We start from the raw sequence: 17,473 nt of genomic DNA, 5'->3' as shown, positions 1-17,473 counted from the left end.
GTGGGGCGGTGGGTGGGTGGGGGGTGGTAAGGAAAGCTAGGAGTTATTGAGTGCTTACTGAGTGCTGATAGATTAGGCCAGAGATTGAGTAGGGTCTTTAGTGGATTTCAGTCACTATAGGTCTGTCATGATGAAAAGTCCTGGAGGAGGGCACAGCAACCCACTCCAGTATTCTTGTCTGGAGAATTCCATGAACAGAGGAGCCTGGTGGGCTACAGTCCATAGGGTCTCAAAGAGTCGGGATCAGCTGAGCAACTAAGCACAACACCGCACAACATGATGAAAAGGGAGGACTTTATTTTGAGTTGCCCTGGAAGGCAAGTCTGAACGTATTTATTAGAAATCAAAGAGGCCATTCTGTTCATTAGAATGATGACATTTCTAACCCTTGAAATTGTCCAGCGACAAAGTGGGTTGCCCTTTTGTCTAGGAGCCCAGGTGTTTGAAGCTGCACAAGCAGAGACTGGTCAAAATTTGATGAAGATATTTTGGAGAGGAATAAATATATATGCAGGCATGGACCAGATGAACTCTAAGGCTGTGTCCAAACTTATCCTGTAAGTCTGTCATCCTGTAACACAGCAATCATTTTCTTTATCTTTTAGTATAGAGAATGGAGCTCTACATGGTTACTGTCATTTTCAATACATCAGTAGGATACTGGTTACTGCCTTCCTTCCTGGAAACTAACACAAAATCTAGTACAATGCAAATTTGCAGGGATGGAAAAAACTTTGTAAGTGGGCTAATTAGATGTAATAGCAAGAAGAGAATCACTTCCTCATTGACCCCTAGACCCATATACTTTGCTTATGGCAAAAACATAAAGCATGGTAAATTATTCTTAAATGGTTTGAAAGCTTCAAATGTTAGTAGCATTCATTTCTGTCTTTGTATTTAAATGCAGTTATTTATGCTTCTGAAATTCTCTCTGATTACATTCTGTATTTCAAGCTCTGTTATCATTAATGAGTGTACTTGGAACATCAGCCCACCTGTGCATTCAAGGCAATTAGCATCATGCCTTAAAAACTGGTTCCTGTGAATGGGGAAAAATGAATGTCTACTTAAAACAATCAAAGAACAATAAAGTTTTATAGCTAAATGTCACGTATTAATAGATGAGCAATTCAAGCCCCTTGAGATTAAATGCCTTGCCACAGTCACGTGGCTAGTGGGAAAGTTGAGCATTTTTCTTTCTTCTTTTGTCCCCAACTCATTGACACAATTACATGCTGTTTTCTTAGCAAGATACCCCCCTTTTTTTTCCTAGCAAGTAGAAGGTTTCTATACGAATCTCTCTTATGTCTTTATTTACAGTTAATTGACATGTGCCTTGAGAAGCAGGTATTTGAGTAGGATTCCAAACTGATGTTTTCCTTATCCATACCCTTAGCTCGGTAGGTAGGAACTGTAAGGGCTCCTTTGTTCTTAATTCTGGATTGCTCTTGGGTCTCCGCAGCGCTGCATACGATGCTGTTCTTGACAGAAATGTGGCCATTAAGAAGCTCAGCAGACCCTTTCAGAACCAAACGCATGCCAAGAGAGCCTACCGGGAGCTGGTCCTCATGAAGTGTGTGAATCATAAAAACGTGAGTTGGTGTTTTAAACTGCTGGTGGTGGGAGGTGGTGAGATTGGGAAAAGAAGATCAGTATGCCAACTTGAGTGGGAAAAGCTTTCTTTACTTTGCAATTCTTGCCTCTTTAGACTGTTTATCCTGCCCATAGGCTACATTTGCTTTCGTTGTCCTCATGGTAGCTTTCTGCTTAAAAATCATCTGAAAACCATATGGCATGGAAGGACTGAATGGGATAGGTATTTCCCTGTTAAGAAATTAACCACTGGATGCATGAAACAGGGCACTCAAAGTCAGTGCCCTGGGAAAACACAGAGGGATGGGATAGGGAGGGTGGTGGGAGGGGGGTTCGGGATAGGGGACACATGTACACCAGTGGCTGATTCATGTCAATGTATGGCAAAAACCACCACAATATTGTAAAGTAATTAGCCTCCAATTAAAATAAATTAATTAATTTTAAAAATTAACGATATTTGGTTTTCTTACTCCAGATTAACCAGAAAACTTCATGCATTTCCAGAAAAAAAAAAAAACCCGCCAGAAAAACCAAACAAAAACCAAAAATATCCTAAAGAACAATATGCTATATTTCTTTACAACAATTTAAATTTAATTATTAACAGGTGAAGATTTTTATCTCCTTTTACTTTTAGCTATAGTCTGGCAGTGGCCACCAACTGTTCATTGTACACACTGTGCTTTGGCATCTTGCTTTTGGTAGGATGGGGCAAAGGTGCAGAGACATATCTGCAAAGCATTCAGAACAGGTTTGTTCCAGAACATTGCTCAGGGACTTCTTTGGAGGTCAAGTGGTTAAGACTCTGTGCTTCCACTGTAGTGAAGAACTAAGATCCCACATGTGTTGCAGTGCAGCCACAAAAAATACAAGCATTTTGCATTGAAACTCAGTAGGGAGCACCATTACAGAGCTTTCTTCACTTCAGAGTATAATCTTCAACCACCAGTAAAGGCCTCTAGAATTCTTCCTGTGCTCCTGTTCTTCTTAGTAAGGATAAATGGGAGATAATTCTTCTTTTAATAGAGACAATATTAATAAATAAATCATAATAAATATAGTATATATTTTGTTACATATAAACATAATAAAATAGATTATTACTATAAAACTGTAATATTAACTGCTTACAAAGTTCTTCTTGAATATGAGTCAGATCACAGAATATATGAAATTATGAGTACACTTTTATAAATAGGTGAATTTGTCATAAGGTGCTAAGTAGAAGCAAATATATGAGTGTATATAGTTGAAAGATATTTGAAATAAAAACAGAAGGATTTAGGCCCAATGATAGTGTTTCTTTTTTCCTCAATTTCTCTACTCTAATGAGTTTTTAGTTCAGTTACTTGACAAATACTTGTTACCTGAATAAAAGTGCCAGGTATAGATTGCGCTCTAGATGCTGAGAATACAGCAGTGAAGATAAGAGAGACCAGTCACTGCCCAGGTGATTCTCATGTTCTACTGAGGAGAGAAAGGCAGTCTGCAGAATAGGCCTATCTATGTATAGAATGCCTATCAGGTAAAACAAAGCAAAGAAGGAAGAGAAAAACTACTGGTCAGTGCAGAGTGGATAGGGTAACTCTTTTATAAATAGGTTGAGCAGGAAAGGCCTTACTAAGAAAGAGAAATTTTATGAAGTGTGAGCTCATCTCTAGTTTGGCCAGGCAAGGAACATGATACTACTAGGAAGGAATATAAAAATGACAGAAAGGATGATTCCTAAGAAAAATCATTCTACTAACGTAATTTCTTCTTTGAGTACGATAAGTAAAGGCAGGAGCAAGATTAACCGCATGATCAATGCAATCTATTTTTATGATAGCAAAGAGGATGAGAAATACCACAGGCAGTGGAAGATGGATGGACAGAAATGATGAAGCAACCACATGGGAAGTTTTGATAGTTTTTGTTTTCGTATATTTATATTTCCCTAACCCTTCTTCCAGCCCTTATAATGCAATAAAGACATAGTGGAGCAAGTCCTGCTTACTTTGCCAATTTGAGGGACTCATATTCCCCAATCTTGACTGGACTATGGAGGTTCATGTTTATGATATTGGAAAAGGATTTCCAAATTGAAACAATGATTTTAAATGGCATCTGATATGCTACTCCATTTATCTGTGTATGTACATAGGTTTGAAAATATGTATGTATATAAGCCTATGGAAATAAATTTCTAGAACTTGTTACTAGAGAGGAAGTTCACTTACAACTAAATGTAAATTCTACATTAGTGCTTATAATACTAACTAAAAGCAGTCAGAATGCAGAACTCTGTTAACGCTGTGGAAAGTAATGTAAAATATTGAAATTATGCCAATTAAATTTTTAATAATAAAGACAATCTGTTTAGAAAATGAACACTCTTCTAGGAAGTGATTGCTGGTATGATAGTGGGGTCACTGATTCATATCTGTGCAGCTTAAGATGCTAGCATAAAAAGGAACCAAATCACATTCCTGCCTGAAAACTGTCAAACTAAAATGGAAATACCTGTGATGATCTGTTTCTAAAGATAAGATTTTTAATTGGTTATAATAAGAATTAGGATTTACAAGGGATCAAAGGAAGAACAGAGGAGAAATTCTAAAGGAAAATCAAACACAATGAAGGTGTTTCAACAAGGGCATGGTAAAAAGGAATACAATAATATGTAGTTGGGAGTTTACCTTTTAAAGTAATAAACCTTGATTTATTTAAAATTGTAATGCTATTTTCTATAAATTTAGATTACCTAGATTCTCTATGCACCAGATAATATCGATTAGCACTTTTTCATCTTTAAGAGTTGTTTGTATGTTTGTGTGTGTGTGTCCTATACACAGTCACTAATGTTTTCATTTGAACAAATATCAAAATAAATTGTTTGACTGGGAAAATCCCCTGGAGGAGGGCATGGCAACGCACTCCAGGATTCTTGCTTGGAGAATCCCATGTACAGAGGAGCCTGGTGAGCTATAGTTTATAGGGTCACAAAGACTCCGACATGACTGAAGCAACTTGGCACACACGCAAAATAAATTGCTTTCTAAGATTGATGAAGTAATATAAAAACAGGCTCACAATATATGTTCCAAAGAGATCTGGAGACATTTTTCAACAGAAACCATAGCTAAGTATACAGAATCACAAAGCGCTTTAATCACAAGTTTGAAAATACTTTGAAACAATTTTATTTCTATGTGCGTATTCCATACTGCAAGGTTGCTTCAGAATAGATCGTCTTGTTTTTTGATGCAACCATCGCCATGTATATGTACCTGTGCATGTGTGCTAACTCGCTTCGGTCATGTCCGACTCTTAGCGACCCCATGGACTGTAGACCACCAGGCTCTCTCTCTCTCTCTCTCTCTATATATATATGCATTGAATAGTACTGTGATTTTTTTTCAGTAATCTATCAACAAATGAAAACTACTGAAGACCTGAATCATTCCCTAAATTGACTGCATCCCTCAGATGTTGAAAATGATTTTGTTTTGTTTATTACTTCTTGTTTGTGTACCACTTATGAACTTTATTGAAATTCATTAGTTCATGTTCTGCTGCTGCTGCTGCTGCTCAGTCTCTTCAGTCGTGTCTGACTCTGTGCGACCCCATAGATGGCAGCCCACCAGGCTCCCCCGTCCCTGGGATTCTCCAGGCAAGAACACTGGTGTGGGTTGCCATTTCCCTCTCCAATGCATGAAAGTGAAAAGCGAAAGTAAAGTCGCTGAGTTGTGTCCGACTCCTAGCGACCCCAAAGATGTATAAATCTTCCACTTATTTTTGTTAAATGGTTGCATCCATTTTATGAGTAGAGTATTGCTTTCTATGTTTTTATTTTTATTTCCCACTGGCACATTAATACAGAATATTTAGCTGAAAGAAAATTTTGAGTAACTTGTGTATGCAATTGAGTTGCATAAGACAAAGGTTTTTTCCTTTTAAAGTTTACTTATTCTGTTTACTATCTAATATATTAAATAACTAAAGCAGGAGAACAAAAAAGTTCAAAACCCAGAATTTTAATAACTTTTAAAAATACGTTTGCCTTTAAATTCATCATTGATATCATGTAAGACATACCTTTCCCCACACATACCATTGGAGTTTTAGTTTAAATAGTACTGGAGTGTGAATGACGTAGGCGCAAAAGAAACTAAAGTAACAACACACGAAAAATCTTGACTTAGAATACCTCCTGACTTAGAACATCTCCTTGACATAGAAAGCAAACTTTTCATTTGGAGGAAGACATGGGCTTCCCACGTAGCACTAGTGGTAAAGAACCCATAAGAGATGCTGGTTTGATCCATGGGTCGGGAAGATCCCCTGGAGTAGGATGGCAACCCACTCCAGTATTCATGCCTGAAGAATCCCGTGGACAGAGGAGCCTGGCAGGCTACAGGCCATGGGGTCACAGAGAGTTGGACACCACTGAAGCAATTTAGCACGCACAACCCTTTCACATAGCCTTGCCATGTCCTGCTGGGTATTTCACTGATGCTTAACTTTCCTTACATGGTTTTTCTCCTTTTTTGTTTAATTGTATTATCACCTTGTATTTACCAAGGAGAACCACACTCTAGAGCAATATCACAACTATGTACCTTCTCTGACTCTTCTGCTTAAGAATTTGAGCTTTTTAATTGCATTTTACCGAAGACAGATCATATATCCTTTCTGAGTACATTTTTCTATGAGACAGTTCTAGAAAAATTTTCCAACTTTTCTATTTCCATCATAGTACTAATATGTGACTTTGAATGGAATAAGTCCTTGTTTAAACATGCTTTTCAAATAATCATTTTTCTCCCTTTTTCTCTCTCTCCTCCCATCCCACTGTCTCTTCTCAGATTATTAGTTTATTAAATGTCTTCACACCCCAGAAAACATTGGAGGAGTTCCAAGATGTGTAAGTAACACAACTCATGAAGGAAGCGGGAGTATAACATCCAAATAACACGAGTGACATTGCCAGGAGTCAGATGAATGAAATCCCTCAAGAACTGCCAGCAAATGAAAGGGATCCCGCAAATCTCATTTTCTGGTGTTTCTTCCTGGAAAGACGGTTCTGCTATTTTCTGGCCTTTGGGTTCTTAGTGTTTTGTTGTCCCATGTTCTTGGTTCAATCAGAATCAAGGAAGGCTTGCTATTTATTCTTTTTTTTAATTTATTTTTAATGTATTTTGTGAGCTTTCTAGAATGAGTCATTTCACTTTGAGAACTGTTAATGGTGGACATGATAAAAAAAATCATCCTTAGTCTATTTTTGTGGTATCTTGGATTTTGTGCAAAAAAAATTACCAGGAATATAGTGACTATAAGTGAATCACAGCATGTTGTCTTTTCTTTTGACACAGATACACTGCATTTAATGCAAAATTCTATTCTGAAATTTTTTTCTTATTTGTAATAAGAAAAATTACAATTTCCTGACATTAATACTCAGGAAAGAGTTCAGGGAATTCAGCGTAAAGTTAAGAACAAAATGAAGGGAGAAACTACACAAATAGCAACCACACACCCGTAAATGCTACCTCTATTAGCACCTTGGTGGTAGAGTTACCACGGCTATCACGCATGCAATTCTTGCGCGTTTTTCGTATTCTTAATTCGGTCAGAGGTTGAGCTGGGAAGTTCGGGAGACTTCGAGATTTAGGAGAGGATTCTGACTTGTTTGAAGGGCTTCGTGGGTCTTGTGATTTGAAACTAACGATGTGGATTTACCTTGCAGTTACTTAGTGATGGAACTGATGGATGCTAACTTGTGTCAGGTCATTCAGATGGAGTTAGACCACGAGCGAATGTCGTACCTACTATACCAAATGTTGTGTGGCATCAAGCACCTTCACTCTGCTGGGATTATCCACAGGGTAAGAACACAGTCCAGAATTATAATGAAGGTGCTTGTGGAGAAGACAAAGAGCAACTGTAGATTACGTTCTTTAGGTAGGGGAGCTTGGTTAAATATAATGTACTTCCTCATTTATTTTACTATAGAATAAGCATATAGCTCACTAACGTGTAGGAGGAAACATGTAGCAAGCACACTGTAGCTGATTTTGTTTAATGTTTTGTTTCAGCTCACTGAAAGTCAGCTTATGAGACTTCTCAGAAATTCTGATTGGCAGAGGTCATATGTGCAGCTGAAACAAGACAACTCCTTTCCACTGTTTGTTCCTGGTCCCATAAAGACAGCTGCCCTGATTTGCTCTTCTGTCAGGCCTAGAAATGAAATATAAACTAAAAGGCTTATGTTTCTGTAAAGAGAAACTTAACAGATGACAGTCGATGATTCTTTTTTTCCTAAAAACTTCTTCCCAAGATGAGCCAAAAATTGTAAAAATGATGCAATTATCTTCTGGGTTTAAAAAACTTCCTGAGGATATTAAAACAAAAAATCCCAGACCTAATTTTAAGCTTCCGTGGGGCAGTACTGTTTGGCTTTACATAGGGCTCTACAGCCAGTGGGGAGGCCCATCAGTGCTATTGCAAGACTGCCATGTTGATTGAGTAGATGGATATCACATGTGCCATTTGATGTTAGTTTTTAATTTCTTCTCTTGTTCTTATTGTCAGGACTTAAAACCAAGTAACATTGTAGTCAAGTCTGATTGTACATTGAAAATCCTAGACTTTGGGCTGGCCAGAACAGCAGGCACAAGCTTCATGATGACTCCCTATGTGGTAACACGTTATTACCGGGCCCCCGAGGTCATTCTGGGAATGGGCTACAAGGAGAACGGTAAGGATGCCTCCCTGAGTAGCAGCCACAGAAACTGTAAGAAACTAAGTATGTCAAGAGCAGTGTTCTCTCTCATGTATATGAATTTTTTAAAATAGGGCTACCAGCCTTCATAGTCAGAAGTTTTCAAAAATTACTACTAAGAAGAATCAACATGAAGGATGCTTCTAAGAAGCACACGTAACTAGAAGAACATTGACATGTTATAACTTGAAAGAATGAAAAATAGAGTCTGATTAAACAGTCGTATGGATACTGATGAGCACGCATGCTGCAGATATTCAGAAACACTGATATTTAGAAGGCAGCTTAGCTCAGCTCAGCTTCAATGTATGAAGAAGTATACATTCTTCATATTTAAACAGGAAGAAATCCATATATTGCATTTTACCATTTGGCTTTATGTCATGTCTTAAACTGATGTCTCTAGTCCTAGGAAAAGACAAACAAAAAGATACCACAAATCCTCGGAGCAAGAATCTTCACACATGCTCAATGCATAGTCATTTTATAATAATCCAAATTGTTCAAGTTGGATACATACTGTTCTGTAAGTAATAGTTAAGGCAGTAATTACCTGGTAAGCTTTTATAAATTCTGAAACCATACAGAGAGAAAAATATTAAATTTTACACTGCTGCTTTCATAAAGAAAATCTAGTATTCATAAACACTTGCAAAGAAAAGGTAGAAAGAATCTTCAAAATATAGTACAATTTGATTTTATTAAAATGAAGATTTATAAAAATACTTATTAGAAAGCACTGCACTATATTATTTTGAAAGAATAGTCCTAACAAGTAATGAGGTGTATTAAAAAAATCCAACATATTCACGAAATAAAACTTTTAAAGTAGAATTGTATATGTATACTTAATATACCTTTCATGCTTATTTTGATACTGTATTCTATTAAGTTATTGGAAAGCTGTAAGTTCTATAGAAATAATTATCATTGTATTTTTATGTGTAGGTGCTACAGAGTACTTTTATGAAAATTCCCTGGCCACCAAAATTTTGAAAAATTTCTCGTGCTCCGTCCAGATTAGAGGAGAGCCAGTACTTTTGTGCATTTGTGCAGAGGAAGGGAAAAAGTTCTCAGGAAGGTCAGGCTTACTGTGGTGAACAGTGGCAGAGTTCTGTTTCCTTTTGACTTGGAGGAGGAAAAAAATCTAATCCTGTTCCAAGGCAATACTACATCTAACTTATTTGGAGAAGCAGATAGTTGTATACATTCTTCATATTTAAAAAAATATCAAAGTGGGAACCAATTTTAAAAATTCAAGAATCTACAAAAATCTGTAGAGAAGTCTGAATTTGCTATTAATGATTTTCAGATCTTTGCTGAACACAGATGGCATGTGATTGCATCCCTTGTCCTTCCCTCACTAGAAAGGATTGCAAGTTTCTGCCTCCGTTTTTTGGCTTCTCTGGATCCGTGGAGAAAGCATACCTACCACCCTTGTGCTGCTCTCACCCACGTGTGGGATGAGGGTTATCATGCACAAAATCCTGCTTGCTCCCACATCAGGCATGCCAGCTCTCCTGTGCACCGAACCCTGCCTTCCTTCCTCAAGGAGCGTTTTAGCCTAATGTTTTTGCCCAATTCCCTTCATCCTTACTAAAAAGCGAGTTGGAAGAGGGTAAAGATTAGTAAGAGAAGGTGAAGTATGTTTCGTTAACAAGCATGGCAATGGAAACCAACATATGTGCATAACAACTTTTTAACACCATTAATACTCTGTTTCCTTCATGACTCCTTTATACATGTGCAAATTAATTATACGTCTTTTTTTCTTGAGATATATCAAAAAGGAACTCAAACTGATATTTATAAGAATAACTTCTGAAGGAAAAATTAAGTCCTGAATATTAGGACTTAATTAAATTTTCAGTGTTTTTTTATTCTTCTTAAATTATTTTATTATCTATAATTCAAAATAGCAGTGTTGTTTTTCATAAATAAGAGAGGCCAACATTTCTCAAGTGATTAAAACATATTTCAAATTAGTAAAAGAAGTCACTAATACTTCTGCCTTTAAACCATAGTTTCAGCCATTTCCTAGTTTCTTGGATTTGGCAGCATGTACCTTATTTTGGACCAAAAAAAGATGATCTCTAGTTGCCTTATTCCATGTAATTGGGTAGAATAGAAAATGGAAAGAGCCACCCCTAAGAGTTGATTGAGATTATTTTCTCTTCCTCCAGAGGATGACATTGAAAACCCTTTGGTGGCTTTGAGCTGTCACCTGACATGGAGATAAGTTTGGTTGAGCTGGTGCTTGTCCACGTTACCACTTTGTGGCACTGAAGGATAATCTAAGACACTCACAAAGTAATTTTTAAAACTTGAGTTCTTCTACTAGACATGGTTTATGTCATATTACAGTGCTGGTTTTAATTCACCTTTTTGGCCAACTTTTGGTGGGAGACAAAAATTTGTACCTTCTAATCAAACTGTTCTTTTTCCTCCTCCTTCAGAGATCAATTATCTTAGTTAACTTTACTTTCCTCCCTTTTCTTCACCTCCCTCTCTCCTGTTCTAGTGGATATATGGTCTGTGGGATGCATTATGGGAGAAATGGTTCGCCACAAAATCCTGTTTCCAGGAAGGGACTGTATCCTTGTACCTTTTGCTGCAGCTTTACCTGTTTTGTTCTCTCTCCCTTTAAACACATAATGATTTTACCAGGAGAGTAAAGATAGAAGCAAAAAGTTGGGTAAGTGGTGTAACTGTGATTTAAAAAAAGTGATTATTTCTATAATCTGACCAGTACTGAAGACTACCTATCTCAATAGTTTAATTAAATTTTTGATGGGTTTTTTTCCTTAAATTATTTTATCTATAACTCAGAATAGCAGTGCTCTTTTTCATAAATAAGAGAGACCAACATATCTCAAGTGATTAAAATATATTTCAAATTAGCAAAAGAAATCACTATTTTCAAGTATTACCCATCTTTTTTCTAAATCCATTTTATGCTTCTACAAATTTAGGCATGATCATTTCTCTTCTTGCCAACATCTTAAGCTTCTGTCCACAGCTTTATTGATTTGAATTACTCTCAAAACTATATCCAGTCTTAAGGCGTATCTTCCTTAAAACATGAACTTCCACATTTAAAAATCATAATTTTAGTCAACTTGCTGGAGGCCAGGTAGGTTTAAAATAGGCTTTCCTTATTTGACTTGGAGATGTGACTTAGACATAGATAATTGCTTTTCCAATGAAATTTAGAATTAAAGAAATGAAATGTACAATGTGGAGGATGTAGTGCTTTGCTTTATACCACTGAGTCTTTAGCTAGATTTCATCAGGAATTTTTTTGACAGATATCTCTGATTTGGAATTATTAAATGAGCTGGTGATATGAAATATGATAAGGAGCCCAAGTATAGATGTGAAAGTCAGTGGGGAAGCTACATAAAGATAGTATGTCTTGCTTAAGTTAAATTTTACTTAAATATGGGTAAATGATTTCCACATGAAATATGTTGAAATTAGTTCATTTTCCTATAATTAAAATTATAATTTAATGCCAGTCGTGACCATATTTAAAAATTAAACTAAACCATAGAAACCCTTATTGAACAATGGATTATCTGTGTTTTTGGGTGAAATTGTTTCATTAATCTTTATATGAAATTATTATCATTTTGTAATTAGAGCTTACTACCAGTAATAAAGGGATCAGAACACTAAAGTAACTTCACTAGACCATGATGATCAGACACAAGTTTGGGGGCTGATGGAGCTTATTTATGGGGAGAAGACTTATATCAATATTTTAGCATAATGAAATGATTTCAGCATTTACTGGAAGTAATATCAAAGGTTCAGTTCAGTTCAGTTCAGTCTCTCAGTCGTGTCCAACTCTTTGCGACCCCATGAATTGCAGCATGGCAGGCCTCCCTGTCCATCACCAACTCCTGGAGTTCACTCAAACCCATGTCCATTGTGTTGATGATGCCATCAAGCCATCTCATCCTCTGGCGTCCCCTTCTCCTGCCCCCAATCCCTCCCAGCATCAGAGTCTTTTCCAATGAGTCAACTCTTCACATGAGGTGGCCAAAGTACTATCAAAGTCTAGTATATGCTAATTTATACCTTGACTACTTCCAAGATTCTTCACAGACAAAACAAAAAAACAATCTAAGTGAATAATTCACTTAGAATTATTCAGAGTGATTTCCGGTGAATTTCTCTGAGGCTGAAAAATGATGTTATAGTACTCTGTCATCATAATCAAAGTTATTCTTCTCTCTGAACAAAACTTTTTAATGTTCCTTTTAAAAAAATCTGTATTCTAAGTGAAAATATTAAAACACCTTGAAAAATTGGGACCTCTTAGGAAATTACCATTCACAACTGAAGTTTGTTTTTTTCACTTTGAGGAACATTGTGTGGGTTTCTAGACTATTGACATGACCCAGATGATATCACAAGGTAGTTTCTTGATGATTAAATTAAAGTGTTGGCAAAATACATACATACATATTTACTTTTCCATTTATTAGTTTGCTAGCTTTTGTAGTATCCAAAGAAACATTTAGAAAGTATTTGTTTTTATTGTGTAAATAGTTTCTTAATTATATAAACATGCACTATTATACACTCAATTTTCATTTGTGGTTTTATGATTAAAACCTGCAAATAGGTTGACATAATAATAGTATTACTAATAATTCTTCAGTCTATGATGAATTTCAAGTTAGAGAACTATAAATATGCCAAGTCACTTATTTTCTATTTTCTTTACATAGTCCAATGATCATATGAGGCATCAAAGACTACATTTCATTAAGATCTTATTTCTTTTAATAATAGCTTATAGTACAGCAGTTTTATGATACTTTCTTGGAAGTTTGTTTGTCTGTTGTTGTTGTTTTTAAAGAACTATCTAGTCACTGACTCCTTCCACTGCCCAACCAGGGCATGGTATTTTTTTGATTACCAAAGTCTCATATAATATCAGTATAGTTTATATATACTGTAATATCAGTTCTTTCCTTAAACCTGCATCTTTTTTTAATTAAACTTTTTATTTTGTGTTGGAGTACAGCTGATTAACAATGTTGTGATTGTTTCAGGTGGGACTGTTCTGAAAAAATGGGACTCAGCCATACATACACATGTGGCCATTCTCCACCAAACTCCCCTCCCATCCAGGCTGCCACATAACACTGAGCAGAGTTCCCTCTGTTATACAGAAGGACCTTGTTGGTTATCCATTTTAAATAGATACACTCTTTCTACCTTTTTATTTCTATTCTACTTCAAATGGTTGCACCTTTTTTGAACAAGGTCAGGTGATATTCCTTTATTTTGAGCTCTGGCTAGAGTTCTCTGGATCTGGGGAATAATATAAATAGGCACACCATATTCATTTGAAACTTCTAGACCTCAGGCATATTATTTCTGATTAAAGCTGACAGTTGAGCTGCTAAAACACTGTTTCTTGCCTTTCCCTCTGAGGACATGAGAAATTTCAGTTAGAAAGAAAAGAGTATATATATAATCTTCCCAAGAAAACAGGTTATTAAGAAACAGGGAATGATTTACCAAAATATTATATATTTGAAGAAATAAAGAAAATATCCTCAGATTAACTAAATATCACATCTTTCTAAGCTTGAAGAAATGAAAATTAGGGATAATCAAGGTAAGGTGAACAAAAATTGGAGGTTGTGGATTATTATATCCATCTAGTACAGATAGATACTTTTAATCCTTCTTCCCTCTTTGAAATAACTTTGCTTATTTCCTAATAATCTTTTGCGACTAATAAATTTTGTTATAGTCTGAGTCTTCTACCTAATATTAGAGTAATATAACATTATCTCAAACAATACATACTTTATAGTCAGGGTTTAAAAATAGTCATTCTTCACATTCATAAACAAATTGCCAATAATCACAGACATTTGAAAAAATAAGATTTAACTTCTTTTTCTTTGTATTTGCTTAAGAGAATATTTTTCACCGTGAATTTGTTAATACACTTCCCTTTACTACTTTGAGAAAATCTGAGTAAGCTGAAGATTCTGAGATGATCTGAACAGATGGAAGAAGAACAGAGTTAAGAGGGAAATTCTTCTCTCAGGAAATTTAGAGGAGGCCAGAGTATTCTAGGGGCTTTCCTGGTGGCTCAGAGGGTAAAGCGTCTGCCTGCAATGCAGGAGACCTGGGTTCGATCCCTGGGTCAGGAAGATCCTCTGGAGAAGGAAATGGCAACCCACTCCAGTATTCTTGCCTGGAGAATCCCATGGACAGAGGAGCCTGGTGGGCTACAGTCCACAGGGTTGCAAAGAGTCAGACATGACTGAGCGACTTCACTTTCACTTTCACTTTCAGAGTATTCTAGAGTGAGGGGGTCTCAAACCTCCAGGATCTAAAGCCTGATGATCTCAGGTGGAGTTAGTGTAATAATAATAGAAATAAAGTGCATAATAAATGTAATGTGCTTGAATTATCCTGAAACCATCCTCCTCCCCATCCCAGGTCCATGGAAAAATGGTCTCCCATGAAACCAGTCCCTGGTGCCAGTAAGGTTGAGAACCACTGTACTAGAGGGCAGGATAAGGCATAACTGGGATAAAAGAAGGTCAGAAGTGTATGTTGAGAGGGGGCAGAAAGTAAGGGAGGACACAGCGAACCAGCTTTGGTGGTAGAACAGGAAAAAATAAATTGAGGTGATGGACCTCGATGACTTGGAGAGAAGCATTTGGGTGACCATGCACATAGCTCCACCAGGACTGCCATTTCCCCCAGGAGCCCCTGTCCCCCAGAAATAGATATCAGTGCAGTTCAGTTCAGTCACTCAGTCATTCCGACTCTGCAACCCCATGAATTGCAGCACGCCAGGCCTCCCTGTCCATCACCAACTCCCAGAGTTCACTCAAACTCATGTTCTTCGAGTCAGTGATGCCATCCAGCCATCTCATCCTCTGTCGTCCCCTTCTCCTCCTGCCCCCAATCCCTCCCAGCATCAGAGTCTTTTCCAATGAGTCAGCTCTTTGCATGAGGTGGCCAAAGTACTGGAGTTTCAGCTTTAGCATCAGTCCTTCCAATGAACACCCTGGACTGATCTCCTTTAGGATGGACTGGTTGGAACTCCTTGCAGTCCAAGGGACTCTCAAGAGTCTTCTCCAACACCACAGTTCAAAAGCATCAATTCTTTGGTGCTCAGCCTTCTTTTCAGTCCAACTCTCACATCCATACATGACCACTGGAAAAACCATAGCCTTGACTAGATGGACCTTTGTTGGCAAAGTAATGTCTCTGCTTTTGAATATGCTATCTAGTTAGGTCATAATGTGAACTTACAGACGTTCAAGCTGGTTTTAGAAAAGGCAGAGGAACCAGAGATCAAATTGGCAACATCCACTGGATCATTGATAAAGCAAGAGAGTTCCAGAAAAACATCTATTTCTGCTTTATTGACTATGCCAAAGCCTTTGACTGTGTGGATCACAATCAACTGTGGAAAATTCTGAAAGAGATGGGAATACCAGACCACCTGACCTGCCTCTCGACAAACCTATATGGCAGGTCAGGAAGCAACAGTTAGAACTGGACATGGAACAACAGACTGGTTGCAAGTAGGAAAAGGAGTACGTCAAGGCTGTATATTGTCACCCTGCTTATTTAACTTCTATGCAGAGTACATCATGGGAAACGCTGGGCTCGAGGAAGCACAAGCTGGAATCAAGATTGCCGAGAGAAATATCAATAACCTCAGATATGCAGATGACACCACCCTTATGGCAGAAAGTGAAGAGGAGCTAAAAAGCCTCTTGATGAAAGTGAAAGAGGAGAGAAATAGATATAGAAAGGTTTAAAAGCATATTGCTTTTCCTTATCCCTCTAGTTCTGTAGACAGAGTACTGGAAGGTCTTTAAAAATAAACTGAACTAATTGACAGAGTGAAACTACAACAACCAAACAGATTCCTTAGTCATTACTGTGCTATTCCATTCCAACTGCCCTTAGCCTGATTGGCTCTTAGGACGAAATGCATGAATAGTGATAGCTTTTTGTGGGACTCTCTCCCTTCAGCAGTCAGATGAGACTCCAGAGCATAATGGTTCCAAGAACTGGCTCTGGTCCTCTTCATTTTAGTCATAAATGATCTCCTAGGAGTCTCAATGTATTTTGTATAATACCTCCTTTGCCAGCCTTACAGAATTGCTGTGATGATATTATATATATATACATTATATAGTATATATATATATTATATCATCATTAGATGTTTAGATGTTTACAAACATACATGTTTTGTGTGCTAAGTTGCTTCAGTCATGTCTGACTCTTTGCGACTCTATGGACTGTAGCCCACCAGTCTCCTCAGTCCATGGAATTCTCCAGGCAAGAATACTGGAGTGGGTTGCCATACCTCCTTGAGGGGATCGTCCTGACCCAGGGCTTGAACCTGTGTCCCTTATATTTCCTGCATTGGTAGGTGCATTCTTTACCACTAGTGCCACCTGGGAAGCCCCTTACAAACATACACATATCTGTAAATAACTTTAAAATACAAAGAACTCCAATTTTTATGGCATGGAATTAGTTTAGGGGCACCTTAGCCCAAATATAACCTTCAAATTGAATTAGATAAACTATTAAAAATAGAAATAACCAAAAGACCGCCTAGAAAAAAATTCTGAAGTGATGAAAAACCAAAATTATCTGTGAATTAGACAGTAAAAGGAAAGAAAATGAGTAGTTCGTCAGTTACTGAAGCACTTCTGCAAGTTGATGTGTAAAATGAAATGAGGATAATTACCCCAATCTTTAGGGAACTTGTATTTAATTTGGTGATAATGTGAAACATTCAGAACCAAGAATTTACTCTGTGTTCATCAAAACATGAAAAGTTTAAAGAAAAAAATTATTTTTTCAGCGTTAGGATTTCTTAGGATTCCTCATTTATACACACTGCAGAATTATAGAGATTTTAAAGATGACAATTTAAAATATTTTGGTGCAATAAAAAATGACTGAAGCCTTTTTATGGCAGAGTATTTTGAAAATTATTAGTCTACAGTTTTATTTATAATTTAACATAAAGCTAAAGTTTTTCTTCTTTATAGTAAGTTTCAATGGATTTTATTCTGTTTCATTAAAAAAGAAAAT

At 36.9% G+C, this 17,473-nt stretch overlaps 1 protein-coding gene across 9 annotated transcripts in view; it reads left to right on the top strand.

The window, feature by feature from the left end:
* The window catches only part of MAPK10 (mitogen-activated protein kinase 10), a 379,167-nt gene that overhangs the window by 266,561 nt on the left and 95,133 nt on the right, over positions 1 to 17,473 (top strand). For 7 of the 9 annotated variants that reach the window (XM_013964774.2, XM_005681861.3, XM_005681863.3 and 4 more), the window contains 5 exons: positions 1,463 to 1,592; positions 6,444 to 6,502; positions 7,325 to 7,463; positions 8,170 to 8,335; positions 10,881 to 10,952. In XM_013964774.2, the coding sequence (XP_013820228.1) occupies positions 1,463 to 1,592; positions 6,444 to 6,502; positions 7,325 to 7,463; positions 8,170 to 8,335; positions 10,881 to 10,952 (566 nt within the window). The remainder of the gene's footprint in view (positions 1 to 1,462; positions 1,593 to 6,443; positions 6,503 to 7,324; positions 7,464 to 8,169; positions 8,336 to 10,880; positions 10,953 to 17,473) is intronic. The other 2 variants (XM_018049689.1, XM_018049691.1) reach the window with 1 other exon arrangement.

This window comes from Capra hircus, chromosome 6 (genome assembly GCF_001704415.2).
Source record: "Capra hircus breed San Clemente chromosome 6, ASM170441v1, whole genome shotgun sequence".
In the NCBI taxonomy this organism is placed as follows: domain Eukaryota; kingdom Metazoa; phylum Chordata; class Mammalia; order Artiodactyla; family Bovidae; genus Capra; species Capra hircus.
The sequence above is the reverse complement of the archived record's forward strand: the minus strand, read 5'-3'. Positions and strand labels throughout refer to the sequence as shown.